The 25849-nt window shown below is 68.1% G+C and overlaps 9 protein-coding genes across 9 annotated transcripts; 2 read left to right on the forward strand and 7 right to left on the reverse strand.

Moving 5' to 3' along the window:
- Positions 1 to 137: 137 nt before the first annotated feature.
- RHOBADRAFT_41153 (uncharacterized protein) lies at positions 138 to 3625 on the reverse strand (the record flags this gene model as incomplete). Its single annotated transcript, XM_018413823.1, has 4 exons — positions 138 to 270; positions 344 to 3319; positions 3390 to 3422; positions 3612 to 3625. The coding sequence occupies 4 exons, from the start codon at positions 3623 to 3625 to the stop codon at positions 138 to 140; spliced, it is 3156 nt and encodes a 1051-aa protein (XP_018274657.1).
- A 638-nt stretch (positions 3626 to 4263) lies between these two features.
- On the reverse strand, positions 4264 to 7161 carry RHOBADRAFT_51056 (uncharacterized protein). The gene is made up of 14 exons (XM_018415632.1): positions 7103 to 7161; positions 6800 to 7002; positions 6427 to 6532; positions 5862 to 6349; positions 5722 to 5778; positions 5589 to 5660; positions 5468 to 5518; positions 5352 to 5396; positions 5162 to 5274; positions 5083 to 5090; positions 4922 to 5002; positions 4760 to 4861; positions 4628 to 4697; positions 4264 to 4548 (listed from the first exon to the last, which is right to left on the reverse strand). Exons 2-14 carry the CDS (start codon positions 6924 to 6926, stop codon positions 4522 to 4524), a joined length of 1347 nt encoding a protein of 448 aa, XP_018274658.1. The 5' UTR covers positions 6927 to 7002; positions 7103 to 7161; the 3' UTR covers positions 4264 to 4521.
- Positions 7162 to 7685: 524 nt separating this feature from the next.
- Positions 7686 to 9370, reverse strand: RHOBADRAFT_41155 (uncharacterized protein; the record flags this gene model as incomplete). The annotated part of the gene is made up of 7 exons (XM_018413824.1): positions 7686 to 7747; positions 7830 to 7910; positions 8024 to 8366; positions 8438 to 8513; positions 8591 to 8900; positions 9085 to 9143; positions 9342 to 9370. 7 exons carry the CDS (start codon positions 9368 to 9370, stop codon positions 7686 to 7688), a joined length of 960 nt encoding a protein of 319 aa, XP_018274659.1.
- A 348-nt stretch (positions 9371 to 9718) lies between these two features.
- Positions 9719 to 11327, reverse strand: RHOBADRAFT_51058 (uncharacterized protein; the record flags this gene model as incomplete). The annotated part of the gene is made up of 6 exons (XM_018415633.1): positions 9719 to 9914; positions 9994 to 10091; positions 10167 to 10925; positions 10994 to 11073; positions 11150 to 11213; positions 11311 to 11327. The coding sequence occupies 6 exons, from the start codon at positions 11325 to 11327 to the stop codon at positions 9787 to 9789; spliced, it is 1146 nt and encodes a 381-aa protein (XP_018274660.1). The 3' UTR covers positions 9719 to 9786.
- A 690-nt stretch (positions 11328 to 12017) lies between these two features.
- On the reverse strand, positions 12018 to 13864 carry RHOBADRAFT_47925 (uncharacterized protein; the record flags this gene model as incomplete). The annotated part of the gene is made up of 9 exons (XM_018415068.1): positions 12018 to 12032; positions 12114 to 12190; positions 12273 to 12351; positions 12461 to 12800; positions 12872 to 12956; positions 13031 to 13135; positions 13194 to 13296; positions 13373 to 13691; positions 13755 to 13864. 9 exons carry the CDS (start codon positions 13862 to 13864, stop codon positions 12018 to 12020), a joined length of 1233 nt encoding a protein of 410 aa, XP_018274661.1.
- A 3288-nt stretch (positions 13865 to 17152) lies between these two features.
- RHOBADRAFT_11206 (uncharacterized protein) lies at positions 17153 to 17945 on the forward strand (the record flags this gene model as incomplete). Its single annotated transcript, XM_018412031.1, has 2 exons — positions 17153 to 17675; positions 17734 to 17945. Coding segments are annotated over 2 exons (735 nt in total), but the record flags the coding sequence as incomplete, so codon positions are not given.
- Positions 17946 to 18176: 231 nt separating this feature from the next.
- RHOBADRAFT_41159 (uncharacterized protein) lies at positions 18177 to 22029 on the reverse strand (the record flags this gene model as incomplete). Its single annotated transcript, XM_018413825.1, has 4 exons — positions 18177 to 20893; positions 20966 to 21161; positions 21229 to 21280; positions 21347 to 22029. 4 exons carry the CDS (start codon positions 22027 to 22029, stop codon positions 18177 to 18179), a joined length of 3648 nt encoding a protein of 1215 aa, XP_018274663.1.
- A 297-nt stretch (positions 22030 to 22326) lies between these two features.
- RHOBADRAFT_41160 (uncharacterized protein) lies at positions 22327 to 24028 on the forward strand (the record flags this gene model as incomplete). The annotated part of the gene is made up of 4 exons (XM_018413826.1): positions 22327 to 22339; positions 22670 to 23352; positions 23426 to 23763; positions 23839 to 24028. 4 exons carry the CDS (start codon positions 22327 to 22329, stop codon positions 24026 to 24028), a joined length of 1224 nt encoding a protein of 407 aa, XP_018274664.1.
- Positions 24029 to 24062: 34 nt separating this feature from the next.
- Positions 24063 to 25634, reverse strand: RHOBADRAFT_51063 (uncharacterized protein; the record flags this gene model as incomplete). Its single annotated transcript, XM_018415634.1, has 7 exons — positions 24063 to 24192; positions 24277 to 24470; positions 24597 to 24737; positions 24805 to 24877; positions 24964 to 25028; positions 25087 to 25155; positions 25217 to 25634. 7 exons carry the CDS (start codon positions 25632 to 25634, stop codon positions 24133 to 24135), a joined length of 1020 nt encoding a protein of 339 aa, XP_018274665.1. The 3' UTR covers positions 24063 to 24132.
- Positions 25635 to 25849: the final 215 nt, after the last annotated feature.

A 25849-nucleotide genomic window follows, 5' to 3' on the forward strand; every position in this document is an offset into this window, starting at 1 on the left:
CTCTCTCGAGAAGAGGGGCGAGGACAACATCATTGCGTACCAACACGTCCGTCTACAGAGATCTAGTATGTGCACGACGAGAGGAGAGAGGAGAGGGAAAGAGAGCGAGAGGGAGGAGAAAAGGGACGAGGGAGGGCTCAGAGGACCGAGGGAGCAGAGCTCGGCGGGCTCAGGCAGAGCTGGTCGAGCGCCGGGATGGCCTCGGGCGAGGGATGCAGAGGTGTGGACATGTCGGGCGAGGGCATGAGGACGGCGATGCCGTAGCCTTGCCTGCGAGAAGGCGGAAGAAAGACGAGTCAGTACCGCGGTCGAGGGGAAAAGAAGAGAGCGAAAGGGGACGCACTCCTTGATCCAGGTCAGGAGCTTCTCGTCCTGCATCTGCTCCATCGTGAGGTAGACGTAGGTGCACCCCTCCTCGTGGACGAAGTGCAGATCCGGCTCGTGCGCGAGCTGCGCCGGCGTCGAGAAGTGCTGGCGACGCTCGTTGAGGACCGAGAGCGCCGTCGTTTGCATCGCCGCGCCCGACTCGTCGCCGTCCTGCGTCGACGCGAGCCACTCGGGCGATGCGCCGGCGTCGCCGGGCAGGCCCGAGGACGAGAGCGGGTCGCACGAGTACCCGTTGACGTCGCCCGCCGCCGCCGCCGCGAGGATGCTGTCGACCGTGAGGGCCGCAAGGTGCGACTGCGGCTGGAACGAGCCGCCGTACTCGGGCGAGCCGAACGCCGGGCTCGGCTGCGCGCCGTGACCGTCGAACGAGGGCGGCTCGGGCAGTTGCAGTGAGGCGTCGAACGACGACGACGCGCTCGACAATGCCGAGTTGGGCGGCACAAAGAAGTCCTCCGAGCCGACGTGGTAGCCCTGCGAGCTCGGCGAGCTCGCTGCGCAGGCCAGGGCCGACATGAACTTGCTCGCGACGATGGTCGACCGGCGCCGGTCGAAGAAGCCGATCGGCATGTCGCACTCGAGGCGCTCGACGTCGTCCACCGACCACGTGCTGTCGGCCGTCGACGGGCGGTCCGAGTCGTACGCGCCCTGGCCCGGCGGCGAGAGCCCGAAGCTCGGCGCGTCGCCGAACGAGTACTGCGACAGGCCGTCGCTCAGGCCCTCGGTCGGGATCGTGTCGAGGAGGGCCTGCGAGAACGTGACCGTGTCGAGCTGCTCGGCCGAGATGACGGTCGTGCTGAGCGACGACCGACGACAGAACGCCTGCGCCGGCGGGAGCAGCTGCCCGTCGTGGCCGTGCTCCTGCGGCTGCGTCGACGCCTGCGGGTGCACCTGCCCGTGTGCAAGAGCGACGCTGCCGCCGGCGAGGCTGACGCGGCGGACGGTGGGCTGCCAGCCGATCGACTGGCGCCGGCCGTTGAACGTCGTCGTGAGCGGCGAGATGAGCATGAGGTCGCCCATGCTGCCGGCGCCGACGTCGCTAGCCCTCAGCGTACCACGACGACGCTGTAGCGCGTCGAGCGGGCTCGGCGATGCGGCTGCCCGACGCTCGGCGAGGAGGGCGCCCGACTTGGGAAGGTCGCCGAGCGCCGAGCCGAACGACGTCGACGAAGCGAGACTGCTCGGCCCGCCGAGCGTGTAGTTCTGCATCTGGCTCAGGGCCTCGTCGTGCGCCGTCGAGGGCCGGGACGAGACAGGCGGGACGCTCGAGGGAGGGTACGCCGGCTCGACGAGGTAACCGGTCGGCGATGGGTCCGAGCGCGACGCGTCGAGGCTGAACTGCGGGTCGAAGGGCGAGACGTCGACAGGGAACGTGTCGTGCGGATAGGGGGCCGGGGCCGAGAGGTTCTCGAGACGAGGATCGATGGGGAAGGAGGAAGAGCTCGAAGCCGACGCCGAGAGCGACGAGTCCGACACCGACGACGACGACGAGAAGTGGCTGCCGCCGATGTGCGAGTCGAGTTGCGTGACGAAGGCAAAGGGCTGGTCCTCGTCGGCGGGGCCGGGCGGCTGCGTGCGCGTGTGGCTCGTCCGGCGCCCGTACTGCGCCCGGACCGCCACCGCCGAGAAGTCGCCCTGCTCGAGCTGCCGCGCAAGGCCCGACGACGAGGGCTGCGGCGCTGAGCCCGGCGGCGCGAGGTACGAGTACTCGTCGAACGAGGGCCCGCGCGAGGCGGCGACCGTCGGCTCGAGCTTGACCGTGCGCACCTGGCTCGACGACGCCTGCGACGGCGACGCCGAGGGTGCAGGCGTGGGCGCGCAAGCCTTTGCCCTCGACTTGGCCGGCGCTCGGCGGGTACGCGTCTTGCGCGGCGAGGGCTGCCGAGGGCGCTTGGCCTCGGCCGACGACATCGAGGAAGGCGCGACGTCCTCGTCGGCGGCGGTGGCGGCGCCTGGAACGCCGGACGGCATGTTGGCCTGGACCTGCTGGACGTAGTCGACGGCGAGATCGCCCTCGTGCCGGCGCTCGAAGCTCGTCGCCTCGAGCTTGAGGACCTGCTGGGCGACCTCGGTGCACGCGTTGCGCTCCTGGTTGCGGTCCTTGGGCTCGGGCTTCTTGCGACGACGGACGGTCTCCTTGCCGCGCTGTTGAGGCCGGTACCGATAGTCAGGGTGCAGGCGGGCGTGCTCCTCCTTGGCGAAGCGCGCCTTCTCGTCCCAGTAGTCCTTCTCCTCGGGCTTGAGCTGGTTCCACACCTGGCTGACGATCATCGAGATGTGCTGGCTGTTGTTGATCTCGAGCGACGCGAGGTACCGAGCGTGGGCCGTGCCGGGCGGGTCGGGGAGGGACGGGTCGACGCTCTCGGGCGCGCAGCAGTGCGAGCGGAACAGGATGAAGGCGTTGGGCGGACGCTTGATGTGGCCCGGCGCCTGCTTGCGCGAGTGCGACTTGACGGGCTTGCCGTTGCGGCCGATCTTGGCCGGTGCGGCGTCGGCGACGTAGGGCGACGAGGCGGTCGACGGTCGGGACGCCGGCACGTCGTGGCTCGACGCCGGCGAGAAGCTGTACGACCCGAACGACGACCCATGCATGTCGAACGAGCTCGCGTCGCTGTCCCACGCGCTGTACTCGCTCGCGCTCGTCGCCGACTGAGGGCGGAACAGCGGGAGCGAGTGCTCCGACCACGACGCCGGCGACGCCGAGTACGGGTGGTGCCGCGCGCTGCCGCCTCGACTCGACGAGGGCGTGCCGGCGCGAGACGATGCGCGAGTAGACGGGGCCGACATGGGGATGGGCATGGGGAGGGCCGAGGAGGACGAGGCCGACGAGCTGACGGTGTAGCCGGCGTCGCCCGAGGCGGTTATCGGCGTCGGCGGCTGGAACGAGAAGGCTGGCTGGGCCGGCGCCATGATGTACTGGTCGTGGTAGCTCATGCTGCTGGACGAGGAGAGGTCAATCGGCTGAGGGCGGGTGAGAGGACGTGAAATGGACCGGCAAGACGCACCTCGACGAGTGCTGGGAGCGCGCTTGAAGCGACCTGGTCGTGCGTAGTGTCGGTAGAGCGACAGCTGTAGCTGGCAGCTAGCGGCGCAGGTGGTGGGAGACGAAGCCCGCTCGCCTCCCTCTCGCGCAGGAACTCGCACCGCCGCGCCAGAACAAAGGGCACTGCGCGACCGCGGGCCGGCAGGCCGCCGTCCGCCCCGCTCGATCAGCCGGCAGAGCGCACCGGGTCGAGCGCATGGGGAGCCGGCTGGGGCAGAAGCGAGAATGAAGCGGAGAACAAAGAGGTCGAGTGTTGCACCCGCTCTCGTGGGCGAGCGGACGGCCGGGACGGCGCAAAGCTTGCAGCGCGCTATCCCTAGCGGGGGAGCAGCTCGCCCGAGCCGCACAGAGTGGCAGCTGCCCGCTGCGGTGCAGGCCAATTGATGAAGGACGAGGAGGAGGCAGCTCTCGCTCGCCGCGAGGTGCCCCGTTTCTGCGCTCTCTGCAGGCTCAATAGAACTGCAAGGAGACCCTCCTGGAGCTCCTCGCCGTGTACCGAGCAGCCCTGGCCTTCCTGCCGGCGAGCCTGTCGAGTCTCCGCGCACCGCTTGCAGTGCTCGCTCTGCGCAAGCTCGCTCGCACAGCGGCGACGACGACGGGCGACCGCACTTTCTCTCGTCCGTGCGGAGAACGGAAGCGACGAGCCGAGAGTGGTCTGGGGAGAGTGCTCACCGAGACGCCGCCAGAGTGATTCACTTCAGCTCTCGAGCAATTCTGGGAAGCGCGGAGAGCTCGCGATGCGCACGAGCGAGCCGCCTGCTTCTCTCGGGCGACGAGTGCGACGAAAACCTGTCGCCTCGCCGCAAGTACGACGGCCTGGAAGCGGCGACGATGGAGAGGAGGAAGAAACGGGCCGTCTCGTTTGCAACTCGTTCGCGCTCGAGACGGAACGCGGTGCTACCTCCAAGATCGCGACGTCGAACGTACACGAAAGATGGTCGAGCCGGCTCGGAGGAGAGAAAGGGAGGGAAGGGAGAAGGAGGGAGAGGAGCGTGAAAGTGGTCGTGAGGAGGAACGAGGCCGAGAGAACATGGACAGGGTATGAGGGGCGTTCGACGGGATAGTGTCGAGCGAGGTAGAGGTCGGTGAGGCGTTTAGATGAACTCCCAGGTGATCGAGACCTGCGTCGACGAGGAAGAGCGTGTCAGTCAGGGTCACAAAGGCTGAGGCTCGACGGGAGAGAGAGCGAGCTGGACGCACCATGCCCTCCTCCTCGGTGGCGATAGCAGTAAAGGCGGACACCGAGAGGTCGAGGCACGAGTTGTTGACGCTGCGAGACGAGGAAGATCGAGTTAGGAAGGCCGACTCGAAGGAGGAGAGGGAGGGACGCACCAGGTCGGGCACGAGTCGGCGACGGTAGCAGTGATCGTCTTGCCAGTCTCGACGCGCGTGAGGCGGACCTTCTGGCCGCAGTGCGAGCCGCCGGCGTAGGTACTGCGGGGGGAGGAAGGTCAGTTACAGGTACGGGCGAGGGACGGCGCCGGGTGGACGCACGCGGTCGGGAGCGCGACGATGTAGGCCGAGTCGGGGTTGACGGCTCCACAGTTGCCCGCAATGCCGTTCTGCGTGTAGAACCTGCAGGTGTGGGGCGGAAAGGGGAGGCAAAGGTGGTCAGCGTCCGGCAGGTCGTCGTACAGGAGAATCGTCGAGCTCACGTGGCGTACTGCGTCACCGAGGAGAGTCAGTCCGACGTGTCACAAGCCGAGAGAGAAAGGAAGAGGAAAGAGGACGCACGCCTCCCGAGTAGACGTGGCCGCCCGACGAGCCGCCCGAGGACGAGTTGTCCTTGTTATCGGCGGCGGCGGCAGCAGCCGAGGCCGAGGCAGCAGCAGCAGCCTTGGACGACGCTGTACGAGGGCGAGGGACGAAGAGAGGGTCAAGATCGTCGCCGTCGGTGAGGCAGAGAAGCGGGCAAGGGACGCACAGGCGGCAGCAGCAGCGGCGGCGTCCTCGGCGGCCTTGGACGAGGCTGTAAAGGGAGCGTAGGTCAGTCACAATGTCGGAGATAGGCGTGCGAGAGAGAAAGAGAGGGGTACGGACCAGCAGCCTCCTGCGAGGCGGCGGCATCGGCCGCAGCCTTGGACGACGCAGCTGTCGAGGAAAGCTTGTCAGTCGATGCTCCTTGTCGCAGAGAGACGCATGGGCGAGACTTGGGACGTACCGGCAGCGGCAGCCTGGGACGACTGAGCGGCCGAGGCCTGCGAGGCGGCGAGGATGGCGGCCTGGTCCGACTCTGCGAGCGGAAGAGCGAGTCAGTCGACGCTCGTCGCTCGTGCACAGCTGGAGGGACGGACCGTAGGCCTTGGCAGCAGCCTTCGACGAGGAAGCCGCGTCGGCGGCGGCAGCCGAAGCTGTTCGCGACGAGGAAAAAGGTTCAGCGAGACGATCGGGGGCTCGAGCGCGAGCAAGGGAAAAGGGACGAGTCGGGACGCACCGGCGGCCTTGCTGGCGGCAGCAGCCGACTGCGAGTCGTACGAGGTGGTCGGCGCCGGGGTGGTCGACGCAGCCGGGGCGGCAGTCGTCTTGGCAGGGGCGGCCGTGGTGGCGACCGGGACCTCGACGTCCTTGCTCTCGACCTGCTTGGCCGACGACGACGCCTTCTCCTTCGACGACGACGCCTTGGACGACGAGGAGTCGCCGTTGGCGACGACACCGGCCGCAGCGACGACGCCGGCGTTGGCCTCCTTCGAGAGGGTGATCTGGATCGGGAGCATGCCGACGTCGGCGTCGCCGCCGAGGGCGAGGAACGCCGACTTGGAGAAGGTCGAGAAGGCGGTGCGGTCAGAGCCGTCGACGACGGTGACGGTCACGCTCGCGCCCGTCGCCGGGTTGGTCGCGTACGCCTTGGTGCCGCAGAGCGACGACTTGGCGTCGGCGTTGGCGTACAGCGACAGCGGGAGGCCGACCTGGAGCTTGGTGTTGCTGTTGCGGGACAAGCGAGAAAGTCAGGCGGGCTCGCAAAGAGGAGGAGTCGAGAGAAAGAGGGGAGGAGGACGCACTCGATGGTCGAGCCGCACGCGCCGACCCAGCCGTCCTCGGCCCACCAGATGGCGGTCGTCTCGGTAGCATCCGAAGACTCGGTCGAGCGAGTCTCGACGGCGACGGCTGCACAGGGAGGGACACCGGGAGGAGGTCAGCTCGCGAGGTCGACCTTCTCAAGTCGAGGAACGGCGAGAGACTCACAGCCTGCAGGTCGTCAAAGGAAGGCGAGGGATGGGCAAAGTGTCAGTGACCTTGCTCGTGTCGTCGCTCCTTCAACAAGCTCCTCGGAACCCTCGTTCGGTCGCCCCCGCGTTCCGGCGCGTCCCTCGAAGGGGAAAGGGGAGGAGGGTGCGCTCTCGCTCGATGGACACAGGGAAAGAGGGGACGCACGCTTGGCACGACGGTGAAGACGCTCGACACCGCGACGGTGGAGCGACTGGCGCTCGCCGGTCGGGCCGTGGGCGGCGACGGACGAGGCAAATAGGGCGGCAGCCGAGAGGGCGACCAACGACTTCATGGCGAGGGCGAGAGGGTTAAACGAGTGTGGGTGGGTGCGATCGACGAGTCGGATGCGGTGTAAAGAGCGACGAGGACTGTCGAGGCGAGGCGAGGTCAGCTCGTCGAGTTGAATGAGGTGAAGGCGCGCAGGAGGAGGGGGAGCGAGCGGAAGGGCGAGGCGGCGGCGCGACTCACGACGAGAGGGCGGACCTGGCGAGACGGAAGTAGGCGCAGTCGGTCTTGAGGATAGCAAGCAAGCGGGACGAGGAGGAGCACGAGAGGACGGCGAAGGTGGGCTCGCGCCCGACGCGGCCCAAACACTCAACGACGCGCGCCGGATCGACAGGGTTTCATCTCTCTCGAGCTCGCCAACGGCTCTCGGTCGGAATCTCCGCACCTGGGCATGACGGACAGTACTTGTCCGCTCTCGAGCCCCTCTCGTCGTCGACCGCCAGCTGGCTCGGCTTCGTCCCTCCTCCGCCTCGACCTCTCGTGCTCGTCGTACTTGTCGGACAACCGCGCTCGAGCTCGAGCGTCTGGGTGAAAGTGGGCACCGTCGGCTCGAGCCCACGCGGCGCACCCGACGGTGGATCAGGGCCGCAGGCGCGCGAGCGAGCGAGCGAGCACGAGAGTCGAGGCGCTCTCCCTTTTTCGGTCCTCGCGCTCGCCGTGCTCTTCTTTCTTTAGTCGGCTGTACATTCGGGCGACGTTGCAGACCGCTTGCACGCTCGACGTCCTCGCAGCACGCCCGTCCCCACGCTCGATGAGCGCAAAGCGCTCAGGGAATCGTCTGCGTCGCCTCCGTCTCGGGCTTCTTCGCGAGACCCTCCCTCTCGAGTGCTGCGGCGAAAGGGGGGCACGAGGTCAGTCTGAGGTCGTCGAGAGGCAGGGAGAAGGGGGAGGACAGAGAGAGGGGGCGGACCGGCATCAATCTCGTGCGGCTTGTAGATCTTGGCGAACGGCAAGCCCGTCGCCTCGTCGACCGTGAGCGTGGCGAGCTCGACTGTGCGCGAGGGAGGCAGGAAAGATGTGAGCTCCAGCATCGTCGAGGACGACCGCGACGCGCCGCTGTCCGGGGCGGGACGCACGCTCGACGACGAGAGAGAGGGGACGCACGCTTCTCCGAGTCGAGGCTGGTCGAGTCCATCGTCTTGCTGAGCACCTTGAGCGCGAGCCCGATCGCCTCGTCGAGGCCAATGTCGTCGCGGTAGTCCTGCCGGAGCAGGCTCTGCGCCGTCGAGTTGTTGGCGCCGATGCACGTCGCCTTCCAGCCCGAGTAGTTGCCCGACGGGTCCGACGCGTACAGCTGGAACTGGTGGTGCGGGTCGTGGCCGGCAAACAGGAACGAGACGCCGAACGGGCGCAGGCCGCCGAACTGGGTGTAGCCCTGCTTGAGGTCGCACATCTTCTGGACGAGCTGCTCGACCGGCATGTCCTCGTCGTACGCCGCGAGGTGGCCCTGTGAGAGGTGAGGTGGACGGTCAGTGACTGTCGATGATCGGCAGCGCCGACGAGGAGGCAGGGACGCACCTGAGCCGCGTTGCGGGCGTACGACACGAGCGAGTTGGCGTCGGCGTTGTAACCTGCGACGCCCGTGATGACGTTGCTGCGGACGGTCGAGGGCCAGGGTCAGCTCGCAGGTACGACGAGGGAGAGTGAGAGAGAGAGAAAAGAGGGACGCACCCGTTGACCAAGAAGAGCTTCTCGCTGCTGCCCTTCTCCTTCTCGAGCAGCTTGCTCGTCACCTTCTTCTCGGCGGCGAGGACGAGCCCGGTGCGGTGCGGTGGCGGGTACTTCTTCTCGCGCTCGGCCCGTGCCTCCTCCTCCTTCTTCTTGGCCGACTCGGACTGGGCGGGTGCGGTCGAGGTCGACGTGCTGCCGGTCGCGGCCGACGGGTCGTCGACGGCCATGGCGTCGGTCGACTGGTCCGAGGCGACGAACGGCTTGGCAGAAGGACCGGGTGCGAGAATGCCGACGACGGTGCCAGCATGGCCTGTTGCGAGGGGGTAGGTGTGGGATCAGCGGCGGGTTCGGAGCAGGAGGGCGAGGTGGGGTGTAGCGCCCGCTCGTGCTGTCGCGGTGCCGTCTGGCCGCTCTGCCCAGCAGCATCTCCCTGTGCTCCCTCGATCGCCCCACAGTACCGCCCGTGGCGAGGAGAGAGAGGAAGGAGGACGCACTGATGGACTCGAGGGCGTACTCGACCTGGAACAGGCGACCCTCGGGCGAGAAGATGGTGCTGTGTGCGGGTACGAGGAGGCGATAGTGTCGACCAGGCGGGCAGGACGAAGGACCAGGGGGCGAGGGAGGGAGGGACGGGGGAGCGAGTCGTCAGCGTTGGTCGGGGCGGGGGAGGTGGGAGCCAGGCGCTCGGCTTGAGAGGGAGGGGCTGCCTGTGCGCGAGGCCGACAGGGGAGAGAGGAATAGGTGGACGCACGTCCTGGAATCGTAGCGGCGGGAACCCATGGTCGTCGAGCTGATGAGGAGGAGCGAGAGGAAGGTGACGAGTCGCTTCGTCGCCTGCGTCGACCTCGCACCGCCTCTCGTGCGGCTCTGGCTGCACAGCTGGGTCACGCGACGCTCTGCTGCGTGCGACCCTTGGCTATCTCTCTCTCGCCCTGCGCGGTCGCCCGCTCGTCCTCCTCCTTCCTCGCTCCCCTCTGCTCGCCCTCTGGCTCGCCTCCTGGGCTCGCTTTCTGTGCGGACGCGTGGTCGACGACGACGACATACAGCTCGCGATCGAGGCAGCCTCTCACCAGGTACGGTTGCGCTGCTCGTTCCAGGTCAAGGACTCGAGACGAGGCCGGGCAAGGAGGAACGACGAGTTGCACAACAACATCGAGCACTGACACAGACACTGCACACAGCCCGACCCACCCTCGTCACCGCTCCTTCGCCTTGCCCGCCTCGACGACAGCCGCACCCGCCTTGGCCGACCGGGCTTTGGCGACCCTGCGCGTCGGGATGCGCACGCCCTGCCTCGCGAAGCACTGCGACAGCGGCGTCGGGTCTGTATGTGCGGGTCGAGAGGGTCAGTGAGGGCTCTGGACGAGGGGCGGGGGGGAGAGAGGGCGAGGGAGGGGGCGCACCGAGCATGCCCTCGAACTTCTTGGCGGAGAAGACTCGGAACTCGTCCGTGAGCGCGTCGGCGACGATGGGCGAGACCGACTCGGTGCGAGACCGTCCCCTGCAACGTCGAGTGTACAGTCAGTCTGCGCCTGACCGCCGACGACGAGAGATCCAGAGAGAGAGAGAGACGCACAGGCCGATGCTAAGCAACCTGACCCGGATCCGGAACGCGCCCTCGGTCCTCACGCTCAGGTCGGGCAGCACAAAGTAGACGCCCGTGTCGCCCTCGACGTCCTTGAGCTTGTGCGCGTTCGTGTGCAGCGTCCCGATCAGGTTCGGGACGGCATCTCGCCCCTCGTCGTCGTCGGCGCGCTCGACGTGCACGGCCTGCAGCGGCGGCGGGAGCTCGGGCGCCCCGGTGCCGCCGACGCGACGTACGCGTACGTAAGGGATGAACATGGACGACTCGGCGGCCAACTCGTCCTGGCGAGCGGCCGCTTCGTCCTCCGAAGGCGCGCGCTCGAGCCGCTTGGCGGGCGGTTCAGCCGGCGTCGGTGGGAGTACGACCGAGTCGGGCGGCTCGTCGACGTGAGGGCGTTTTTTCGAGGCTCCTGGCGACGGGCGAGTGTCGGCAAGGGTCGAGGCCGCTGCTGAGGGGCGAGGAAGAGGAGGCGAGGCTGGCGCGGCGAGGCCGGAAGGGACGGACGAGCCGCCGAGGCACGGCGCGTAGGTGCTCATCGGGCTCGTACGCGAACTGGCGGGAGAGGGATAGCCGAACTCGGCAGAGGGAGGCGTAGGGGAGCGCGAGGGCGGTGACCCGGCGGTCGAGGAGGAGGTGCTGATGGTTGGTGCTCGTGTCGAAGTGTGCGACGGGTTGACGAGGTTGGCGTCATGCCGAGCGTCGCTCGAGCGCAGGTCGGCGGCGAGAATGAGGAAGGTCCTGTCGATATTGCTGCGGGAGCGCAACGAGAATAAGTACGCGAGCCGGGAAGGAGGAAAGAGAACGAGGCCCGAACGCACTCGACTGGGATTTCTCGGCCAGTCGCCCGGTCGTGGGCATACAGCTGGACGATGAGGGGTGGCGAGATGGGCCGACGGTCCTGCACGTGGCAGGTGGGACGAGGTCAGTCGACCGGCGTCGGGAAGAACGCTCGTTCACCGAGAGGAAGAGCTCACCCGGTCGCCCATGCCGCACATTCTCGCCCGCACCGGTTGCTGGACGATCTTGATCGTGTACGGGCTGCATGAAGAGAAGCGCGACCGCGACGTCAGTCGACCGGGACGAGGACAGCCCGCTGACGGGAGAGTCGGGAGGAGCGCGGCGAGAGTGGACGCACCAGTTCTGCGGCGCCATGGCGGCCCTCAACGCGTCGAATCGAGAAGCTTGACCGGGCGCACGAGAAGCGGCGCAGGGCGAGGCACGAGAGGGAGAGGAGAGCGCGAAGCAGTGCGGCGGAACGAGCGAGTGCGTCGTGTCGCCGGCGCAGTGCGGGCACTGGCGGCCGCCGCGATAGGCTCGTGTGAGCAAGAAGAGACAGCGAGAGGAGGAAGGAGCGGTCGCGGTGGATCCCGGAAAGCGGGTCCGAAAGATGCTCGACGGTCGCGGAAGCTCTTTCGCAGCGCTCCTGCCTGCTGCCTCTGCCCCGCAGATGCGGGCGCGCAGACCTGATCGGCAAACGAATGACTTGGTTCAGGCTCGGGACTCGGTCGGTAGAGAGCCTTCTTCCCACGGAGCACGTCCATGCCTGCGCTCAGGCCCACGGTCCAGCCTCGTCGCCGCTCTCGAGCCTCTTTTGCTTTGGCTCTCGAGCGTCGGCCTCTCTCGCTGCCTCTGCGCGAGGTACACACGGCCAGCTGCTGCCGGCCGAAGCACGTGTGCGGCCTTTCTGCGCGACCAAGTCCAAATTCGGCCTCGTGTTCCACGTCCCTCTCGCGCCGCCGACGTCGACGCGGCCAAAGAAAGGCCTCGCTCGCCGACCCGAACGACCCCACCTCGGGTCCTCGCCCACCGCGCACCGCATGCTCGTCCTGCGCGCGGCCCGCGCTACAGCTTTGCGCCCTGGCCCAACTGGTGCGGCATGAAGAATCAGAATGAGACGTCGACGGTACGAGTCGGGTCGAGGGAAACGAGAGGACGCACTCGCTGCACGGCCTTGAACCCCTCGATAAGGTCCGCCTTGAGGTCGTCAAGGTCCTCGAGGCCGACCGAGATGCGGACTGTGGGCGAGAAGAGGCGAGGTGAGCGCGCGGCTCGAGGGCGGGCTCGAGCGCGAGAGGGTGGGACAGGACAGAGACGCACCGAGTCGAGGGTCGGCGCCCGGGTCGGACACGAGTCGTTGCTCGATGAGGCTCTCGGCGCCGCCGAGCGACGTCGCAGGCTGCGAGAGAGGAGAGAACGAGTGAGCGAGGATACGCCGCTTTCGCCGCGGCCAGACGACGTCGCCCATCGTCGAACGAGAGGACGAAGAGAGGGAAAGAGAGACGCACAACGAAGAACTTGAGCTTGTGCGGGAGGTGCGTCGCGTAGACCGGGTCCTTGAGGAGGATGGCGAAGCAGGCCGGCCCGCTCGACATCTGCTTGCCCTCGCCGACGAGCTCACGCGCGTTGCCTTGCAGGCTCGTGTGCCACACGTGCTCGACGACACCTCCAGGTCCATCGAGATTGGCGCCGGCGTCGCTGCGCGACAGGGCGGCGAGCCACTGGGCGAGGGCGGTCGCGGTCGAGGCTTGGCGCGTGACGCGGACCGACAGGGTGCGCAGCGAGCGCAGGAGGAGCCACGCGTCGAGCGAGCCGATGTTTGAGCCCGTATAGGTGCGCGTGTGCCAGCTGCGGCCGAGGACAAGTGGGTCAGTCTCGCGGGCTCGATCGAGGGTCGGTGAGGAAGGGGGACGACGCACAGCTGCAGCCAGTCCTCCTTGCTCTTGACGCTCAGCGTGCCGATGAGCGCATCCGAGTGCCCGCCGAAGTACTTGGTGCCGCTGTCTGCTCGTCGGGCGCAAAAAAAGGTGAGCGAGCGGCCGCCAAAGAGGCTCGAGGACGGGCGAGCAGGGACGCACGCATGACGATGTCGGCGCCCCACTTGAACGGGTCCTGCAGCGGTGGAGGCGCAAAAGTCGAGTCGACTGCGAGGACGGCGCCTGCGGCATGGGCCTTTTTGGCGTCTGTGGAGAGAGAAGGTGAGTGAGGGTCCGAGAGTAAGAGAGGGCGCAGTCGACGTACAGGCCTCGATCGAGCGGGACTCGCCCGTCGGGTTAAGCGGCGTCTCGAGCCACACGAGGACCTTCTGGTCGGTCGGGTACTCGTCGTCGAGGTGGATGATGCGCTGCACAAGGTCGTCGAGGTCAGACGAGGGCTGACGAGGGAAAGGGGGCAAGGAGCGAAATTGAGGGACGTACGACCTGGTCCTCGCCTCGAACTTTGCGGTACACCTCGAGGGACGTGTGGCAGCCGTGGTAGCCCTCGCCGGGGGTAAAGGCGACGACCTGCGGGCTGACGTGGAGGAGCGCGGCCCAGAAGGCGGCGATGCCCGACGGGTAGACGACGGTGGGCCGGCCGATGATGCTCGACAGGACCGTCTCGGCGCGGGTGAGGGTCGGCTGCGTGTAGCGCGAGTAGATGTCGCGAGAGGGGGAGGACGGGTCCCACTTGTCGCCGAACGTCCCCGGCGGCGCGGCGGCAATCTGCTCCGGGGTCGGGTGGCGGAACGTGGTCGCGGTCCTGCAGGACTGAGGTCAGTTGCGGGTACTCTAGACGGGCTCGAGGGCGAGAGAGGGGACGCACGAGATGCTCGGAGCGACCTCGGGTCCCGACAGGGGCGCGTCCTGGTGGATGCCCCTCGTTGCGAGGCCCGGCTGCTGCGACAGGGCGTTGCTGCTGGAGCTGGAAGGCATGCTGATGTGGTCCTTGGGCGTCTGATGACGCGTGGCGAGTTGTACGAGCGAGTTAAGATGAAGACGACCGGCTAAGCGGGATGAACGAGGATGGACGGGGCGATGCGGGTCCTTTGTGTGGACGCCGTGTGGCCGGATTCGAGTAGATGCAGCAGAGCAGCACACAGCCCGAGGGTGCGTGAAGGTGAGGACAGGACCTGAGCCAGGCCGACGAGTTGGTCGTCGACAGCTCGCTCTCGCTCTCTCGCTCTCGTTCGAGCCGACCTGTGCGCTGCGCCGAGTCGCTACCAGAGGCGCAGCAGAGTACCCGCCAGCTTCAAGCCATGTCCTCGTGCGTCCCTCGCTCCTCGTCGCCCTTCCTCCTCCCCCCACTCACGAGCCCCTCGCGCTCTTTTGCAGCCCCGACCCTCTGCGCCAGCTCGACAGCGAGCCCACACAGCCGCCGCAAACCTACCCGAACAACAACGACCCGCCGTCCCTTCAAGCAGAGCCGTTCTCGGCCGGCTGGGACTCGTCGGCGACCGACGTCTCGAGCAACCCGACGGCTCAGCGGGGCGCACGAGCTGTTGAGCGAGGTGGGAGCGAGCACGATGATCACGATGCTCGAGTGGGCGCGCACGGCGACGACCCGCTCGCCCCGTCCCCTCCCTCGACCTCTTCCCCGACCAAGACCTCCACCGCCGCCCCCGCCGCCGCCGAGCAACGGCCTGAGCGAGCCGCCTTTTCCTTCAACCCCGCCGCGTCCACCTTCACGCCGTCGTCCACGCCGAGCGCGCCTCAAGAACCCGCACTCGCGCCCATCTCGATGCCGGCCGAGGTCCGCGCGTCGTCGAGAACCCGCTCGTCGTCCGGCGCCAGCACGCTCAACGTCGCCACGTCCGCCACCCCTCGCGGCATTCCCTCGCCACTCGCCCACCGCCAGTCCCTCGACCCGGCCGACGAGCCCCCTCCTTCGCCGTCACCGCCTCCCGCTTCCTCTCCACCTCGTCGCGCACCCCCGTCGCGTTCGCCCTCGACCGTGTCGAGTTCGCGTGGCTACGACCCGACGACCTTGCGCAACCTCATCGCGAGCTCGTGCGTCAACGGCGACCTCGAGCGCCTCCAGTCGCTCATGGCGCCACGCACGGCCGCCGACGACGGCGAGCCCGAGCCGCCGTCGACGTTCACGCTCGCCAACCAGACGGGCTCGCACAGCGGGCTCGCCCCGCTGCACTATGCGGCGCAGAAGGGCCACGTCGAGGTCGTCAAGTGGCTCATCGAGCAGGCGGGCGCGATGCCGGAGCTCGAAGATGCCGAGGGCGAGGTGCGTTCTCTCGCGTTCCCCTCTTCCCTCTCCTCTCCTTTCTCTCGGCCTGACCTTTTCACTTTCTCGCAGACGCCGTTGCACAAGGCCGCTCATCGAGGCCACCTCGACGTGTGCCGGTTCCTCATTTCGCGCAACGTCGACGTCAACACGCCCGACCACGACGGCTGGACCGCCCTGCACAATGCCGCCTCTCGCGGCTCGCTCGACGTCGCCCGCCTCCTCGTCGACGCCGGCGCCCGCATCGACGCGCCGAGCAAGCACCGCTACACGGCCCTCATGAACGCCGCCTCGAAGGGCCAGGTCCCGCTCGTCAACTTCCTCGTCAAGCGCGGCGCCGACCCGCTCGCGCGCAACGCGTACGGCGAGACGGCGTACGACCTCGCGGCGGCCGTGTTCGAGGTGCACATCTGCGGCGTGCTCGCTGCTGCCGAGCGGGCCGTCCTGTCGTCGTCGTCGTTGAGCACGAGCGCGAGCGGCGACGAGGGCTCGCCGTCGACGTTCAACCCGCTCGCCCTGCACTCGACGGTACCCGTCGTCCTGTACGAGAACCAGCGCCTCGCCCTCCCGACGCTCAAGAAGCTGTCGTCGCTCGGCGGCGCGACCAAGTGGACGCCCAAGGCGCTCAGCCGCAACGACAACCGCGCCGCCTACTCGATGCCGCTCTCGTCGCTCGGCGTCGCACTCGACGGCGGGCGTGAGCTCGACGACGACGAGCTGCCGTGCTTCCGCAGCGAGGTGCGCCTGCCCGTCGTCGGCGCCGAGACGACCCTCGGCGTGCCCGAGCGCCGCGAGGTCCGCAGCGGCGGACGAGTACGCGTGCCCGCCGCCGCCAGCGACGTCGCAGCGTCCTCATCGGCGACGCCCAAGACGATCCGCCCGCGCCCGAATAGCCGCCGCACCGACAGCAGCGCGGCCTCGTCCCTCACGGCCGTCCTCGCCGCATCGCCCTCGCTCTCGCCCGATCCCGTCATCTCCTCCTCGGCCTCGTCAGCTCCTCGCGCCGAGCCCGCCTGGATCTGGGCGAGCGAGTGGGTCGTCGACTACACCGCCCCGGCCTCGTCCGCCTCGGACGGCTGGTCGTACGCGCCCTCTTTCGCCGCGCCGCCCGACGAGTGGTCGCCCTCGCCACCCGCCGAGGTTGCTCGTGCACTCGAGGGCGGCCCGAGTGCGCTCGCGGCGCTCACGACCGGCGGCGGAGCGGGCGGCGGGCGCAAGTTCGTCCGCCGCAGGCGGTGGGTCCGGCTCATGCGCCGGCGGTTCGACCTGCCCGACTTTGGATTCGGCGGCGCGCCGTCGAGTGCGAGTGTCGGTGCGCAGGAGCGCGGCGAGGGCGACGAGAGGGAGCAGGAGGACGAGATGCGCGGCATGGACTATCGGGCGAGGGCGCGGTTTCTCGCCGGGGCGGCGCGACCTCGCTCGAGCGACGCTGCCAGCGTCCGCTCGGGCAAGTCGGTCGCCGACGAGCCGTTCGACGCGAGCGAGGAGGAGGACCGGGCCGAGCTGAGGAAGCTCGCGGCGAGGCTCGAGCGGGCGGCGGACGAGCTGCGGCGGGGCATGGGCGAGGACGAGGACGAGGAGCGCAGGAGGGAGGCGCAGGACGAGCTCGAGGCGTTCGTACACGAGCTGGCGCTCGTCAGGGCGCGAGTCGGCGCTGCCGAAGAAGACGACGCAGGTGCGCCCCCTCTCTCTTTCCTCGCCGGCCGACAAGACCTGACGGTGCTCCCTCCTCTGCAGACTCGGACGACGAGTTTGTCTACGCCGGCAAGGACGCCGACGACGACGCCCGCTCCATCTGGACGACAACGCGCCCGCCGAGTGTCGCCTCGGGGCCGTCGTCGTCGAACGACTACTTCGCCCAGCCCGTCTCGACCTCGCCACGCGCCTCGGTCCGCCCCGTCCTCACGCCCCAGATCGCCCCCGAGTTCCGCGTCCCGACGTACGAGCAGGCCCCGGGCGCACGCTTCAACATCGGCCCGTACCTCCAGCCTCGGCCGATCCGGCCCAGGTGGGAGCCCGACGAGGCGACCAACGAGTGCCGCCGGTGCTCGAAACGGTTCGGCCTCCTCACGCGCAAGCACCACTGCCGTCGGTGCGGCCTCGTCGTGTGCGCGTCGTGCTCGCAGCACCTCGACGCGCTCGACCCGTACATGGTCGCGCTCGAGCCGGGCGACTTTATGGAGGACGAGCACCTCTTCTCGGCGACGGCGCGCCGGTACCGCACGTGCAGCGACTGCCACACGGCGCTGTCGCTCATGCAGGGCACGAGCGGCGGCAGCGGCGGCGCGAGCGGCGACGGCCGGGCGTCGATCCTGTCGCCGCAGGCGTTCTTCCCAGTCTCGCCCTCGCTCGGGTCCGTCACGCCGAGCGAGGCCGCCGCGTCCGACGTGAGCGAGCTCGTCGAGTGCCCGGTGTGCGGCACCACGCTCGCGAGCGTCGGCGGCAAGAGCGAGCAGGAGCAGCACATCCGGGACTGCCTCGACACGGGCGGCGGGACCGTCTCGTCCGGTCGTTACCTCGGTGCGTCTCTCTCTCTCTCTCTTTCTTTCTCTCTTATCCCCTCGAGGCGCGATCCTGACTCGTCGAGTTCATCGCGCAGTGTTCAAGCTCCCGCCAGGTCCGCTCGTGGGCCAAGAATGCGCCGTCTGCTTCGACGACTTTGCGGTCGGCGACACGCTCTCGAGGCTCGTCTGCCTGTGCACGTTCCACCGCTCCTGTATAGACGACTGGCTGTCGCGAGGTCACTCGTGCCCTGTCCACCCGAGCCACCTCGAGTGACCTTTCCTTCCCTCCTCCCTCGTCCTCTCTCCTCGTGTCTCTCCTCCTTATAGCCTCGCATAGATCTCTCGCTGCAACCTCGTTCGTCTCGTCGTCATGATCTCATTAAATGCAGGGTGCGGATGACTACGTGATGAGGAAGAGAGAGAAAGAGAGAATAGAGAGAGAGAGAGCGGAAGAGAGAAAGTGTCTGTGGCACAAAGAGAAAGAGGAAGTACGACCCGCGTCCACCTAATCCCGCTCATGATCGCTGTCGTCCCACTCGCCGACGACGACCTCGCCGTGGAGCGACCCGGGTCGACTCGGCGCCTCGACCGAGACGTGCGGCGGAGGAGGGGTCGGTGCGTCGGACGTCGAGCGGCGCTGCTGCTGCTGCTGCTCGAGCAGCGGGTCGGCCTGCGACATGCTCGCAGATCCAGGCGTCGTCTGCTGCGCGGCGCCAAAGTCGGTCGAGGCGACGCCGGGGCTCGCGCCAGGAGGAGGGCCCGGGCGCGGCTTGCGCACGACCGAGAAGCCCTTCTGCTCCTCGGGCGCGGGCTCGAACGGCGGCTCGTCCTCCTCCCTCGGGTCGTCGAAGCCGCCGTCGCCGTGCCCGACGCCGCCGCTGCTCTGCGCTCGGCCCTTGCGGCCCTTGCCGCCGAGGAACCCGCCGCTGAGCGCCGCGAGGAGGCCGCCTCCTGCTCGTCGCCCGCCCGCCTCGTCGTCCGTGTCCGACTCGTCCGTGTACTCGTCATCGCTGTACTGCACGCGTTGGCGCTTGAAGCGGCCGAAGAAGCCGCCTTGACGGTCGCCGCGACGCGCTCGGACCCTGGTCGACAGGCGCCGGTTGTGCTCGTCGTCGAGGCGGCCACCGGGCGAGACCTGGTTCGAGAGGAGGGCCGACGAGTACGGGAGGGCCGAGAGGGACGGGCGCGAGGCTTGCCGCTGCGCCGGAGCCATGCCGGCGAGAACAGGGTCGCCTCCTGCCGACGGTCGTCGAGGGGCGTACAGGTCGGCCGACGATGCAGGGTAGGGCGGATAGGCGGTGCCGGCAGGCGTGATGCCGGCGTTGGCAAGCTGGTACGGGTTGCTGTGGCTCGCGCGACCGCCGCCGACGCGCGTGAAGCCCGAGCTGCCGCCGGCCGGACCCGGCGCGGCGGCGTGGACGACGGGCGCAGCGACGACGATGGCCGAGGCAGGCGAGGGACCGGTCGTCGCGACGTTGATCTGGCTGCCCCAGTGCTGGGGGCCTGAGCGCAGGATCGGGCCCGAGCTGGCGTAGGCGCCTGGACGCACAAAGCCCGGCCGGACCGACGACGACGCGTCCGAGGCGTTCTCCCAGCCTCGACTCGACATGGCCGACATGATGTAGCCCTCGTCGTCGACGAGCCCGGTTGAGGGGAACGGCGACGGCCCGCTGCCGAGCGAGAGGGTCGAGCCGCCCGCGCCGGGGTGCCCGGCCGGCCGTTGCGCGCTCGGCAGCATGTACGTCGCCGTGCCGACGCTCGACGCGTCGCTCCTGCCCCCGACCGTCCCGCCCGCAAAGTGCTCGAGGTGCAGGTGGCGCCGCCTGCGCTCCTCGACCGCGCGCCGCCTCGCGACTTGCGAGCGGGCGTCGGCGGCGCGCCGCTTCTTGCCGCCGCTCGCGCCGCCTGCACGTCCACCGCGACTCTTGCGCAGAGCGCCGAACAGGCCGCCGCCGCGAGGCGAACGCGACTCGTCGAACGGGACCCGGCCGACGAGGCGGACGACGAGCTCGAGGACCTTGAACGCGACGACGCCGATGAGGAGGAGGATGACGAGGCCCATGGCGAGGAAGACGATGTAGGCGACCCAAGACGCGGCTGCCGGCGAGACGTCGACCGTCGGCGACAGGACGACGAGGAGGACCGCGATGATGATGCGGGCGAGCGACAGGAGGAAGGCGAGAGGGCCCATCGCCGCATTGTCGCCCCACGGGAGCCACAGCGACGTGCAGAGCGTGTGCGCGACCTCGACGATGAGGATGATGGCGGCTTGCGCCGTACCCGACGCCTGACCTGCGCCGACGACGACGCCGATGACGAGGTTGGACCCGAGCGTGACGAGCGGGAACAGGATGCACTCCTCGGCGTAGGTGTTGTACAGCGGGCCAAGCGCGAGGAGCGTCGGCAGGTGGCCGTACAGGGTGCGCGTCGACTTGACGTGGATCTGCCACAGGGCGAAGGCGGGGTAGGCGACGCAGACGAGGGCAAAGACGACGACGGCGAGGGCGAAGGTCGAGGACGGCGCCGACGAGTAGAGGGTGAACTGGTAGGCGGAAAAGAGGGATAGGGGGAGGTGGAAGAGGAGGACGAGGCGGGTGAGGTTGCCCTGGAGGAGCGCGGCGTGGAGGCGCCACAGCGGGTGCTCGTCGTCCGGGTTGGCCCTCGCGAGCTCGTCGTCGTCGGCAAAGTAGTCGTCGTCGGCAAAGTCGCCGCTGCCGAGGAACCGGCCCATCGAGCCGTCCGAGCGCCGACGGTCGCCGTACGCGTCAGGCGTGGACACGTGCTCCTTGCTCATGGCGTGCGCGAGCGACTCGTCTTGCCCGTGCGCCGCCTTGTCCTCGATCGGCGCGTGTGGGCTCGCCGCTCGCCGCTTCGGGAAGACGGCGGCGAGTGCCGAGTCGAACGCGAAGACGACGACGTGCGCGACGATGGCGCCGGCGCACAGGGCGAAGAAGGTGAACGCGCAGATGCTCCACACGTCCTCGTGCCGCACGCCGATCATGCGCGACCACCGCTCGAGGCCGTCGCGCTCGCCATCGAGGTCGAGGAGGACGTTCGGGAGCGCCGGGTCGAGGTACAGCGGCGAGGTGACGTCGGCGATCTGCGACGCGTAGGCCGACGGGAGGGTCGTGTTCTGGGGCAGGACGGGATCGGCGGGCGAGACAAAGGGGAGGGACGAGTTGAAGACGAGGGTCGTCCACGCCGCTCGACGAAAAACCGGGTCTGTGGCGAGAGGACCTCGTGAGCACCGCCTTCTCCTCGGGAGAGAACAGAGAGAGAGGAAGAAGGACGCACAGGCAAAGCCCGGCCACGTGACTGCGACCGTCCCGACGAGAGCGAACCAGGCGACGAGCCCGAAGAGTTCGCGAAACTCGGCCGTGACGTAGCGCCGCAGGCTCCCGCTCGCGACGACCTGCTTGCCCGCCCACGCGCCGAACCAGATGCTGCGCCACATGCCGCGGTGCGACGGCCCGCCGTCGCGCGACGTGAGCTTGAGGGTGAGCGACGACGCGAGCTGCGTCTCGTTGTCGCGCAGGCACGCCGTGTACGAGGCGTACGCTCGCGCGACGATGTACAGGAGGAGGTAGGTCGCGAGGGTGCCGATGAGGACTGCGAGGTAACGACAAAGGGGTCAGGACAGGCTCGAGGGGGGTGCGAGAGAGGGAGAAGGTCGACTCGCGGTAGTGGACGAGGTTGTACGCAAAGTAGTCCGGGTAGTAGGGCGTGAACGACAGGTCGTAGCAGGCGAGGTGGAGGGCGGGTGATGACGGGTCGAGGGCGAGGAGGTTGGTTGTGATGGTCGTGAGAGGGTACGACGAGGCGAGCGGGATGGTGAAGCCGAGGGCGATGGCGCCGCTGTACGGGCAGCCAGAGTCGGTGACGACGGCCGAGCCGTTGGTCGTGACGCCCGTGTCGCCCTCGTCGGTGCGGATGTTGGAGCACAGGGCCGTCTTGTTGGACGCGACCTCGAACGACAGGACCTGCGAGTCGACGATGAGGGTCGAGAGGAGGCCGGCGCCGTCGCCGGCGCTGTCGCTGAAGCCCTCGCTCGTCGCGACCGTGTTGCCGACGAGGACGATGCGCAAGAGGTCGCCCGTGCCCGTCAAGACGGCGCCGTCCTCGTTGAAGATGGGCGAGGGGACGAGGTCGAGGTTGATGCCGGCGGCGTGGTACTCGCCGGGCTTGGTCTGGCCTTGGTCGAACTGGGCATAGAGGTCGGTAAAGACGAGCTGCTGGTCGACTGGGGCGACGAGGTCGCCTGAGCCGATACAGGACGACAGGCGGCGGGACCAGAGCACCTCGGCGCGAGCGAGGGGCGCTGCGAGCGCGGCGAGGGCGAGAGGGTGCAGTTTGCGCATCTGCGCGTCGGCTGCGAGTGCGGCTGGCTCTGCTCGTGCTCTCGCCGGAGGGTGGTTCGAGCAGAAGGGCTCGGACGAGAGGGTCGGGAGGCGGTGCGCGCTGGCCTCGTCGTCACGCTCGCGTAGGACCGGTGCAGTGTGATCCAGGTGCTCTCGAGAGCGCCAGAGAGCGCACTCGGCGAGCGAACTGTTCGGCTTGAGCCGTCCTCGCTGTCGTCTCTCGGCGTCTCCGCTCGCGACGGAGAACCCGCCGATGACACCTTTCTCGCAGCTCAGCGGGACCAGCCGCCCGGCAGGATGAGCGCAGAGAGTACGAGAAGCTCTCAGAGAGATCAGATCTGGCGCCCAAGAGAGGGGAGGTTGGCTGGCCCCGCTCGACTTCGGTTGCAGCCTCTCTCGCGCCCTCCTCGCCTCACGCACCCTGCTGTGGCTTGCTTCTGGCCCGATCAGAGCTATTGAGCCTCCTGCACGCCGTGCGCATCCGCACCGTATCGACCGGCACCCTCGCCGCCTGTTCCTCCTCGTCGCCTTTCCCTGCGCCAGCTTCCCCGCGTGGTCGTGTCACGGGCTCAGACTGCCAGTGCGTCGTCATTCTCACTACGTTCCTCGTCCGACGATCACTGACAGCGAGTCTCTGCAGTGCCCAAGATCGCCGTCGCTGTGGTCGGCGTCGGCCTCGTCGGCAAGGAGGTCGTCCGACAGCTCTTTGCGCCAGCGCTCGACGGCGTCTTCGAGGTCGTCTTCCTTTCTGGATCGACGCATGCTGTCGCACTCGAGCGAGGCCAGCGCTTCGACGACGCAGAAGCCCTGCTCGCCCTCCTCCCTCCCTCCTCGACTTCCCCTTCAAACCGGCCCTCCCTTCCCTCCGGCGCGACCTACTCGTCCACCGGCTTCAAGTCGATCGTCACGGCGCTCGTGACGGAGAGCACGTCAAGTGGGCAGCACACCATCCTCGTAGACTGCACCTCGTCGGCCGACCTCGGCGCCCTGTACCCCCAAGCGCTCTCGTCGGGCCTGTCGATTGTCACGCCCAACAAGAAGGGGTTTGCCTCGTCGAGCTCGCTCTACACCGCGATCGTGAGCGCGCAAGCCGAGCCGGGCGCCGGCCTGTGCTACCACGAGGCGACGTGCGGCGCCGGGCTGCCCGTCCTTTCGACCGTGCGCGACCTCGTCGCGACGGGCGACGAGATCTTGCGCGTCGAGGGCGTCCTCAGCGGCACGCTCGCGTACTTGTTCAACCAGTACTCGACCGTCGCCGGCGTCGAGGACGGCGCGAGGCCGTTCAGCGAGCTCGTGCGAGTCGCCAAGGAGCACGGTCATACGGTGCGCGAGATCTCCCTGAGCCTCTCTTCCTGTCGTTCTGGACCGTTCACTGACTCTCTCGAACGAGACACAGGAGCCTCACCCAGCCGACGACCTTTCGGGAGCAGACGTCGCCCGCAAGCTCACCATCCTCGCCCGGGTCGCCTCGGCTTCCTCCTCTACTTCCTCGGCACCCTCGTCCCTCCCACCTCTTCCCGAACTTCCAGAAGGTCATCTCTCCGTCCCGACCCAGTCGCTCGTCTCGCCCGAGCTCGCCGCCCTCGCCAACCCGAGCGAGTTCCTCGACAAGCTCGCCAACCTCGATGGCGACCTTGCGGCGCAGCGGGACGAGGCGGCTCGAGCAGGGCGGGTGCTGCGGTACGTCGGCGTGATCGACAGGGTGCGGGGCGAGATTCGCTGCGGGCTCGAGAGGTGCGTCCCGGCTCGCTTTCTGCCTCGACCTTCTCTCGCGCGCGCCCGACTCACGCTTTCGTCGCACGCGCACAGCTTTCCGCACTCGCACCCGTTCGCGAGCAGCACGGGCTCGTACCTCTCTCTCGCCATCTACACGCGTCGATACGCCTCGTCGCCGCTCGTCATCCAGGGCCAAGGGTACCCGCTCTCGGTCACGGCGGGAGCAGTCGTCGCCGATGCTGTGCGAGTTGCCGAGCGGTACGGGGCGCGAGTCGGGCTGTAGCTCTCTCTCTCTCTCGATGCAGGAGGACACGGTCGAGGAGGAAATGCACTGCGCTTCGGGTTTCACTGGATCGAGAAGAAGAGAGGGTCGTGCGCGAGGAGGATCTACTCGAGCGAGACGACGGCCTTGCCAAAGTTGCGGCCCTCGAGCATGTCGAGGAAGGCCTGCACGAAGAGAGACGCTGGTCAGCATGTCGTTCGACGAGTCGAGGAGGACGAGAGAGAGAGGGAGAGAAACAGAGAGCGCACCTCGCCGTTGTCGATGCCCTTGGTGACGTGCTCCTTGAACTTGATCTCGCCGTTGGCGACGAGCTTGGGCATCGTCTTGTCGAACTCGGTCCAGTCGTGGTTCGAGACGATGAAGCCCTCCCACCTGAGGCGCTTGGTGACGACGTTCGACGTGTTCTTGAGGCCGTACTGCTGGTCGGGCGGGAGGTTGTACTCTGCGGCGAGGCGAGTATGTCAGTCGGGCATCGAGACGGTAAGGGGCCGACACGATGAATGTGAGGCAGGCGGGCCTTAGAGGGAAGGAAGGAGAGAGAAGGAGCGGGAGGAGGAGGAGGACGCACGAGAGACGGAGCCGCAGTGGATGATGCGGCCGTTGTTCTGGATCGTCGCGAGGACAGCGTCGAGCGTCTCGCCGCCGACGTTCTCGAAGACGACCGACGGCGGGTGCTGCTCGAGGAAGTCCTGGGTCGACGTCGTCTTGTCTGCGTTTGGGAAGGTCGAGTTAGCGACGATGTCGAGCTCGAGAGAGGAGCTCCTGGCTCGACGCACAGTTGAAGGCGTGGTCGTAGCCGATCTCCTTGAGGAACGCGACCTTCTCGTCGGACCCAGCCGAGCCGATGACCTGCAGAGAGGGCGAGAAAAGGAGAAGGTCAGGTCCGACCGCCTCGTGCCGCCGCCCGAGACCGAGGAGGGGACGTAAAGACGCACCGTGAGACCCTCACGCTTGGCGAGCTGACCGGCGATCTGGCCGACAGCGCCCGAGGCCGCCGAGACTGCAAAAGCGAGGGATGAGCTTCTCCTCCTCGCGAAGGTAGGGGGCGAGGGACGCACTGAAGATGGTGTCGCCCTTCTTGATCCTGCCGATCTCGTACAGGCCGATCCATGCGGTGGCCGAGGGCACTGGGGGAGATACAGCGAGTCAGTTTGCGTGTTTGGGGACCGAGAGGAACGAAAGACTCACTCCCGCACGCGCCGACCATCGTCGTCCAAGCGATCCCGTCGGGCTTCTCGACCACCTTGGCGAGCTTCATGTCGAGTCGAGCCTTGGAAAGGAGGGCGTACTCGCTGTAGGGGAGAAGGCCCTTGAGGATGGCGCCCTTGGGAAAGTCGGGGTGGTCGGACCGTTCGACGATGCCGACTCCAAGAGTGTCGATGACCTTGCCGAGCGCGAACGCCTGGTTGTAGCTGGCCTTACTGGACGCCCTCATGCGGCCACGGAGGTACGGATCGAGGGATACGGCCTTCATCTTGACGAGTAGACCGCCCTCCAGGTCGACGGTAGCGACGTCGAGCTCCTCCTCGACGCGCTTGAGCGTCTTGCCGGGGACAGGGGCACCGTGCGGCACCTCGTTGAAGATGATAGAGGCGTTGACGACCATGCTGAGTGTAGAGGGAGAAGGAAGAAGAGCGGGAGCGAGGAGGGTGGGGGGACGAGAGTCGGACACGACGCCGAGCTGAGCAAGCTCCGGGCAGCGGGGTCTCCACCATCCGGTGTCGCGGACGGAGCAGTCGAGCGCGAGCGTACTGTAGAAGCTGGAAGCGTGAGAGAGTAGGAAGCAGAGAGAGGTTCGCGTGCACGCACCCCTCGACGTAC

The sequence above is a fragment of the Rhodotorula graminis genome, assembly GCF_001329695.1.
Source record: "Rhodotorula graminis WP1 unplaced genomic scaffold RHOBAscaffold_1, whole genome shotgun sequence".
NCBI lineage: Eukaryota > Fungi > Basidiomycota > Microbotryomycetes > Sporidiobolales > Sporidiobolaceae > Rhodotorula > Rhodotorula graminis.